Source organism: Sander lucioperca, chromosome 8, assembly GCF_008315115.2.
Source record: "Sander lucioperca isolate FBNREF2018 chromosome 8, SLUC_FBN_1.2, whole genome shotgun sequence".
Lineage (NCBI taxonomy): Eukaryota > Metazoa > Chordata > Actinopteri > Perciformes > Percidae > Sander > Sander lucioperca.
Genome location: NC_050180.1, coordinates 20234218 through 20243517, shown reverse-complemented (window position 1 = coordinate 20243517; position 9300 = coordinate 20234218). Strand labels below are relative to the sequence as shown.

The window sequence follows — 9300 nt, the reverse complement described above, 5'->3', positions numbered from 1 at the left end:
ATACTGGCAGGAAATCTAAGAGGATGATATTATGCATACAGCCAATAGTTGACATTGTAATACATAGCACTCAAGAGCTATGAAAGCCTCTTATACACATCAATTCACTTTATTCACAACACAACATTTTATTTTGGCTTTTGCCAAGCTTTTATTTTTTTCTTGATGTAGAATACCATTCTCATGTTTAGTGTAGAGTACCATAAATGGGAGGATGAAGAGGGATTTTGTCACTTTTCTCAGGTTGGCCGTAATAAGCCTGGATAAGCCCTCAGAAATATTAGTGTGTCTCAGACATACTGTTTCCAGTTGTTGTAAATATACTGGCAAAGTTGAACACATTCCAATTCCAAATCCCCCTCTCTGGGTTTTGTAAACACCAGTCTACCCCAGCAGCATGGCATTTCTCTTCAAATCCATCTAAAACAATGGACCTTACTTTGACATACAGCATATACAAGCACACTGGACACAGATAAATGTCTGTTTATGTTTAAGATGTATTGCATCAATTATTACTGAAGCCCTTTGCTTCGCTGGTGAGTTGTATGAAGGATTTTGAAACAAAAACGTTAAAAGACGAAAAGAGAGGATAAAGGTATTGCCACATTAGTTGGCTGAAGTCCTTGAGGCGAGCATGAATACACTGAGTCAATAATTTATGCACCCAGACACACACATTCAAACACACATGCAAAGTGAGAAAGAGAGAAACAGAAAATTGCTGCACAGTGAAACAGAAGACTGAAAAAGCATCAGGGACAGAAACACAGTCCGAGACAACAACTGGAAGACATATACTGTATATGTTGCCAGATGGGAGACATACAGTATCTAAGAGGATTTAATCACTGGTACTTCTACTGTGTTTGCTCGCCTAATGTATGCAGATAGTAAAGGTCTTTTCCTTTGGTGAATGCTTACAGTCATTTGCTGTCTTCACACTGCCTGACACATCTCTTCAAGCTTACATAATGTAGATCTGCCCTAATTTCCCTCTCCCCAGCAGAATTGGGGTCTTCAAGCAGCTAAGCAACATAACACCATTAATCTGACAAACATATTGAGTCAAAGGTGATCCACTGTGGTTATTAAAATGAATATTATTCAGACACAGATCCTGTGATTTGTCCGTCACGCCTAAATGCAACGCAGGGCAATGTTTTCCATGCAAGTCAGCTTTAGTCTTTCATATACGTGTGTACATGTGTACAATTTAGTGACATGCAACATACAGTCATCACTGTGTCAGCATAGAGCCTCTTGCTCTAGAATTGTTTTTCTGTGTCAGGTAATTGGATGTTGCCATGGATACTGCTATGTCTGCTAGGAATATAGTTTATGTGCAGGTGTCTGCTTCATGTGCATGCAGATGTGTTCACAGTTACAGTAAGGTCACACCTTTTCCCAGCTTTATGCACATCACAATCAACACAACACATGCGCTATCAGATGCTCGAGAGCAAACATTTGGAATTCAAAAGTGTACAAGAAACTCATATTTGCCAAAAGTACATTTTGTAATACTGCCCTAGGCCTGTTCTGTGACTGATATTTGTGCAGCTATTTGAACGCTTAAGGTATCAGATAATCATTTAATTTAAACACTGAGAGAAACAACAGAGAATTGATCATTTGAGTTCTTAGTCAACATGTCTTTGGGTGGTACTGAGAAAAACTAAAGCACCATGCAGTATGCCATTTCAATGTTGATTATGCAACACAGCCCTTTTCGTTAATTCCCATTTGCCTAATTAAAACCATGACAATGGGCTTGATCTTAACATTTGAATTGGGTATTGTAATTTTAGTATGTGTTTAGTAGTGTTCTGAAAAATGCCAATGGGATTTTGTGTAACATTTTCAAAGCTGTCCTCCCTGTGCACTATGATATTTACTTCACACACCATGGTTTCGAGGGTGAAGGGAACACAGAAACACTGGCATATGAATGCATATCTTTTATTCATCAGCTAACAACTAAAGAAACAGCACATTGTAGATATATTTACCCCACATACAGTATTCCTAGTTGTACTGTGGTTTTGCAATAAGAGACCAGTTTTTTGCTTTTCAGAGCCGATGCAAGTTTGCATGGAAATGCTGATGAAGTGTTCTATTTACAAATCAGAGGTTGACATAGAAAACCACTGTTTCATATTAAAATACAAACAAAACAAACAAAAGCAAACATAAACGTTGGAATAAGAATAAGACACTAACTGGATCTATTCTTCTTTGCAAATTAAACATTTGCACATATACACAGGACAGTCACATTTCAATTTAACATATTTTTGGATTATTAGTATTTGCAGTCTCACGTGTGACAAATATCAGCATTTGGTCATTGATAGCAAAAAGCTGAAAGAGCAAAACATTATAAATGTCTGTTATATACAGTATATACTCTTTTCCATTACACAGTTGCAAGATTCTTACAAATTGAAAGAAACATCATGAAAAATAAATGTGTCAGAGTTTCCTTCAAATACACTGGCAGCCTAAATTATTTTCTTTTTTGTGATGTGCTATTTTCTCATCTGTTGCATTAGCATGGTTGCACACAATTTACCACACATAAAAAAAAAAAAAAAAATATATATATATATATATATATATATATATATATATATATATTCAGAACTGAAACAATTGACTAAATGTCGGCCACTGCTCACAATAAAAAAACATTTGTCTGTGCAGGTTTACAGTGTTTTCACCACTAACTTTACAGCAATATATTGATTTAAAAAAATCCATCTAACAAAATACGAACCTGTGCAGGTTTACATCATGCTGCACTGTGTCAACTTCATTTTATTTCTTCTGATGAATTTCCAAAGGGCAGACACAGTTCAAATGATAAAACAATCACAAAATGACTCTGAACATGTGAAAGGCAACAAACCAAGACTGTATACTTGATAAACAGCATGACTAATGCTGCAGTGTAATACATGGTGACATGCAGACAGGGTCCAAATACACCATGTCCTCTAATTAGCTGAGTTAAGATGATAAGTTCAGTGCATAATACTGCATATGAGGAGAATTTACTCTGTGTATAAAGTCTGATTTCTAGGCGTACACTATTGACCCAGAAATTGGTTCAACTGCATTATGACTGGATGATGTGCTTAGATTCTTTTAGAGCATATAACATTTTTTATGAATTAGACGACTTTATCCATTCAAGCATGTATTTGTTGTGCATTCAATCTAGTCGCTAAAGCTCTTGCAGACCTTTACACGTTTGTTACACTACCAATCACCCCCCCAGCCCCTCTTAAAAGGAGAGAAAGACACTACTAATTGCAGTCAAATTTCCAGATTTCATGCGCCCACAGATGAAAACAAACAATGCCAAATAATGATACATTGTTTTTTCATTGTGATGCAACACACACAAATCCACTCAGTATTCCCCTTAAAACACATGTAATTAAAAATATATAAAGTTTAGAAAAAATGAATTATCCAAAATGTTGTTCAAAAGTACCTCTGAATATTCATGAGTGTTACATTTTAAATAAACATTTATGGGATGTGATACTATTATTAAATATCATGTTCATGAGTGTTGGTTGAATGAGCTGTTGGCATTTTGTACAGATTGTCTAAGTATTCTCTATATATCTATGCATAGTGCAAGCTTTTTTAACATGTGGTACTTTTATGTATACACTTTATCAAACCTACTTCTATGGCTATATGCACATGTGTTACCATATTGTACATTTCAGAAAGTGACATCATTGTTAACCTGTAGAAGTCAATAGTGCATTTTTTTGTAAAAGAAAGAAAAGAAAGTTGCATAATATGCAGTCATTTAAAATATGTTTTGGGCCTGAGGCCAACAGATTTTCAGCTGAATATCAAACAGAAGTATATGGAGATACATTAGACTCTTATTGTATTGCAAATCTACTCAAATGTATTGCAACTGAAAAACAAATTTTGTAAGGGTATTCAGAGATATAATAAAGAAAAAAAGGTTGTAATGGTACAATAAAACACAGGAATGTGCTTTGATGTACTCTGAGTGTCAAACTTTGCATATATTATGAGTTGATTTTTTTTTGTGAAGTGCTTTGGTTGTGGTACAAATATATTTAAGACACTTATTCCAATTCATCCTTTTTCGACAAGTGTGTTTTCAAGCTGAATGTTTGCCAGAAAATACATATTTGTGATGCATGATATAGCCTTTTAAAGCTCATTTTCTTTCAGTTACAATACATCTGGATACGGCTGTGATTATAATCTTTTAGTTACAACATTTCTGAGTACAGTTACAATACATTGATATTTAACTAAATACAAGTGCAACATGTGTCCATAATCCACAAGTGCAGTCGGTTCGGAGATGGGGAGGCTCCGAGGGAACACCACCGATTACATGTCTGTTCAGTATATTTTTAGGATACATTAATTATTCTCTCCCAAATCTGCAAACAAGAGAGCAGAGGTTTTCTGGCCTCATAATCTGTGATGCATTTAATATGATCATCCCAGAGCTGTGCATTCTGGAAGTAAAACTGCCTCCCTAATGTGTCTGACTCCATTTTTCCCTGGATTACAATTTCCTAGATGTGTGACTTTTGTCAACACCTCGCAGGTCAAATTCATGGTTACAGATCAATTTACTTGCAGACTAAATTTGATTTAATCTCATGTGTGAGTTTCATCTTGAATACATTTGACAGAACTGGGTGCCATACATATAACTGTAACAAAAAACCTGGTTTATTTTAGGATAAGAACATATCATCTGGGGCGCCTGGGTAGCTCACCTGGTAGAACGTGCACCCCATGTACAGAAACTCAGTCCTCACCGCAGCGGCCGCAGGTTCGGTTCCAACCTGCGGCCCTTTGTTGCATGTCGTCCCCCCTCTTTCTCCCCTTTCATGCCTAAATCGGTCCTATCAAATAAAGGCATTAAAAGCCAACAAAAAAAACATCTTAAAAAAAAAAAAAAAAGAACATCATCTGGACGCTTCATGAACACTCATGAAATGCTGCTAATTTGAGAGTAAAAGCTCAGTGACATTATTGTTAATGTAACAGCTCCAGGATGTATTTTATATAGGGATGAGTCATAATAGCCTCAGATTTCTGGTTGCTTGTTCATATTTACACATTTAAACCAAACTGTTAAACACCACAGGGGTAAAGGGATAAGTGATACTTTAAAATGAATAGTTTTAGTATTCCATAATGTGACACATGATTCCCAGAAATGCTCACAATGTATTGTACTAATAAAGGTGCTAAAGTTGTTCTGCCTGTTTTTTTAAACATGGTCGGATTCCTGATAAAAAAGGATACATTGCATCAATGCATCCACTCTGACCGTCCACATGTCAAGTCTCCTAAAACTGTGTAAATGTTGTTCGTTTTTCAAGAACCTCAAGGTAATCGGGATCAATATGAAGCTTTGCTTTCAGTTCCCAGTACTCACTCCTGTTGGGCTCCACATACACAGTACTTGGTGATGCACAATAGAGTATTGTCTGTTGTATCCTATCTGGGTGCATGTATTGATGCCTTGCATCAAAGTCTGAGGTATACTGACTCGACGAATGCGCTGCATGCCTGCATGGTAATGTATTGCTGTAGCGTGTGTGCTTGTCAGGCTCATGTACATCTCTGTAGTAACACTGATCATCTTGGTAAGAGCTGGAGGGCTTGTTAGGTGGCTCTGGAGTGGTGGCACTGTATTCCGAGCTTATTATATTACTGGCTGCTTCTTCGTCCGAGTTACCCAGAAAAGCGCAGCTCAATTTGTCAAAGTCTCTAAATCCATCCGCTGATTTGCTCTCCGTTGGTGTTTGGGCAGAAGTTCTGCATGTGGATTCTGTGGGAGGTGGTATGTACTCATATACATGTCCAGCAGATGTTCTGACTTTGGGAATGGATCCCTTTTTGTAAAGGCCATATTCCATGTTGAGAGAGCTAATGCAAGCATTCATGGAGTTATTGTGCTCGTTTTGACTCTTTTGATGTCTCTTTTTCATTACCACGAACAATCCTGCAGCCACAAACACAGACACAATGAACATGAAGAGAAGGGCAAGAATCATCACAGACAAAGGAATGGCGCTGTATTGTGTGTCAAAGTCCAAAGATGTTTCTATGGTGATAGTGCTGCCTGGAAAAGATTCTTCAGAGGGTGGGATCATGGAGGCAAGTATATCAGAGTTATTAGGGCAGAAATTAGCTGTCTTAATGTATCTCATATCCTCCCCAGCTAGCCTTTTAGGCGAACCACAGATGACATTGTTTATAACTGTGCCTGTGCTAAGCTGCTCCAGCCACATCTTCAACTCCAGTATGCTACAATAGCAATCCCAGGGGTTCTCGAACAAATCGACTTGCACCAGTGCCGTGAGCTGATCTAGCACGCCGCTGACAGGCAGATATCGCAGATGGTTGCTGCGAAGATTTAGTCTGGCTAATGTCAGGCCATTAAATGTTCCCACTGGTAAGGTTTTCAAGAGATTATTGTTCAGAAAAAGAAGCTGAAGTTTGGGTACATGCTGAAAGGTGTCAGATGCAATTTCTTTAATGACGTTGTATTCTAAATATAAGAACTGTAGGGTCTCCAGTCCATAAAACATCTCAGCTTTAAGATGGTCAATCAGATTTCCGTTAAGGTATAGTCTTCTTAGGTGTATCAAATCGCCAAATGTTCGGTCATGTATGCGAGAAACTCGATTGTTACCCAGATGAAGCAAATCTAATCCAGTCGCATCAATAAAATCTGATCGACGCACCACAGGGATATAATTCCCAGTTAAATACATCTTTTTGGGATTGTAAGGTTTGGGATTTAAGTCAGAGATATGCTCAATCTTTCGCTCCTGGCAGTTCACATTCAGGCCAAGGTCTGAAATTTGAAGGTTGCAGGTGCAGGCAGTTGGGCAATCTAAAGGCACAGGGGATTTGGTTTGATATGAAATAATTTGGCCATAATTCTGTGGTTTATTAGATGGGATGCGAGCAGTGGGCCTTGATTTTAATTTGCGTGACTGGTGGGGTCCCTTAGTGGGTCTTGATGAGGACCGTGCAATCCCTGATGAGGTGAAAGAGGCTGTGACATGAGCTGGCGTAGTCCTATAGTATGCATCGGTGCTCAAATGTGGCAGGGGTTGCATCTCGTATTCAGCAATGGCTCTCCTCGGGCACAACTCCTGTTTTGAAACCTCATCAAGATCTCTCCCGTGAAGCCGGAAAGGGAACTCACAAACAACATCGCCAACTAAAGCTGTGTATGATATGCTCTCGAGCCAGGTTTTAAGAGCAATCAGCTCACATGAACAGTTCCATGGGTTCTCCTCCAGCTGTAACTCCACAACACTGTTCATGTGCTCCAGCAGACCTGAGTAGGGTAGCACTTTGAGCTGATTCCCCCTTAAGTCCAAATGAGTTAATGGTACATACTGGATAATGTTCATAGGCAGAGAAGTTATTAAGTTGTCATTTAGAATCAGGACCTCCAGATGTCGAAGTCTGCTCAAGGCATTCGGCGCAACATGAGTGATATAATTGTAATCAATTTGTAGATATTCCAGACTTTCAAGGCCAAAGAAAATCTCTTCCTTCAAGGCATCAATTTTGTTATTGTTGAGATGCAATCGTTTTAATTCTTGAAGTCCATTAAAAGCTCCTGCTTCGACTTCAGATATCTCATTATTTCCCAGATGTAATATTGTAAGTCCCTTGTACTCAACAAAATCATTGGCAGATAGCTTTTTCAAAAGATTCCCTGTAAGCAGCAGATGATACTGGGAGAAGTACACTGGGCTTATGTCTGAGATACTTACAACTCCTCTGTTTTCACAGCTCACTGTGAGAATCCCCTCTCTCTCCTCACAGGCACAAAGTCTTTGACATATTTCTCCATAACTGCCAAACATCTGAACAGTGCACACTGACGTTGCACTTAGCAAAAAATATGAAATCCAAAGATGCATTTTCCTCCAGAAATGATGGCCGAGCTCACAGTCCTGCTAAGGTTTCCTCAATGCCATCTAGAAATAAAAGACATACATGGTGATGTCAAACAGGCAGACTACAATTGAAGCAACTTCCAAACAGCAAGCTGTAGCCTGCATGAGTCAAAGGTTCATGTGCTGATACCCAGGGGTAACTTCTATCTGTGGCTGCTGATTTTAAAATGGCTCAAACAAAGCAGGATAAAAAGCAACTCCTTCAAGCTATGTAGGCTAAATAACAAAAAGCAAGGTCAAGGCAACACATAAGCACAGAACAATGGTCTCAATCCGCTCTAAGGGGAAGCCACATCCCATTTACTTGTTAAGACATCAGAATGCAATTAAATAACATACTGGTTTGAATGTAGAGATATGTAAATTAAGGTTAGCTGAGATTCTGCTTCACAGTGCACGCTCTGTCAGACATGAGACAGACAGCATAATTTCTGGTAGAAATACATACCTCAAGCACATTGATGAAGATGTAGGCTCGTTGAGTATTTCAGCGCATCTTTTATTTTTAATCCGTCAAAACGAAGGAGGAAACAGGATCTATTCAGTGTGTATGTCGTCTCTAATGCACCGCAGAGGATGAAAGAAACGCTGATCAACCATAACTGCCAAATGCTTCTCTTTTACCACGCTGTGCCGGAGGAGACACAGCTATGCCTGGTAACTAAAGTTGCTTATTCGCTCTCTCTCTCTCTCTCTCTCTCTCTCTCTCTCTTTCTCTCTCCGTGGAGCCTGACGCACGCACGCACGCACGCACGCTCACTCGGTGGTCTGGAGGATGTCAAGTAATTTCATGCACAAAGAATCAGCTCACTGGAGCATCGAGATACATCCCCCCAAAAGATGTTGACCTACCTACGGAAAAGATGTCCCCAAAAAAAATTATCAATAATTCACCGAGCTCTTGTGTTAAAACGGTTTGTTAAACCGCTTATCATGTTATTCATCCGGGAAACAAAACCTTCACCGGAATGTCAAGTTACATCAGCTTTTTATAATCTGTCTGTCAATCCTGTAATGTTATGTATTGTAGATGGAGAGCTGGATAGATAAAAGATCACATATTTCCAGCAGCACACTGGCAGAGCAGTTTATTTTCATCCCAGCTGCTATTTTTGGACATCTGACCTGAGAAAAGCTGTCGATCAAGTCACAGTGCAAGTTGGCCTGCAGGTGCCCATGTCAGTCCGATGTCAGAGGTTGTGGACTTTTTATGGTTCAGTCCGAATATTTTGTCAATACCCAGGTAACAGCAAACCCTTGAATGAACTGCCACACAGATTCCATT

At 38.9% G+C, this 9300-nt stretch overlaps 1 protein-coding gene across 2 annotated transcripts; it reads right to left on the bottom strand.

The window, feature by feature from the left end:
* Positions 1 to 2772: 2772 nt before the first annotated feature.
* Positions 2773 to 8742, bottom strand: slitrk5b (SLIT and NTRK-like family, member 5b). Of its 2 annotated transcripts, none has more exons than XM_031296553.2 (2): positions 8464 to 8742; positions 2773 to 8036 (listed from the first exon to the last, which is right to left on the bottom strand). In XM_031296553.2, the coding sequence occupies exon 2, from the start codon at positions 7977 to 7979 to the stop codon at positions 5376 to 5378; it is 2604 nt and encodes an 867-aa protein (XP_031152413.1). In that variant the 5' UTR covers positions 7980 to 8036; positions 8464 to 8742; the 3' UTR covers positions 2773 to 5375. The 2 variants fall into 2 exon arrangements, with proteins under 2 accessions (XP_031152413.1, XP_035860462.1); XM_036004569.1 differs by having other exon boundaries at positions 8473 to 8742.
* Between the last annotated feature and the right edge of the window lie 558 nt (positions 8743 to 9300).

Coding starts and splice junctions, on each gene's coding strand:
- slitrk5b (XM_031296553.2), bottom strand. CDS start 7,979: ATGCATCTTTGGATTTCATATTTTTTGCTAAGTGCAACGTCAGTGTGC.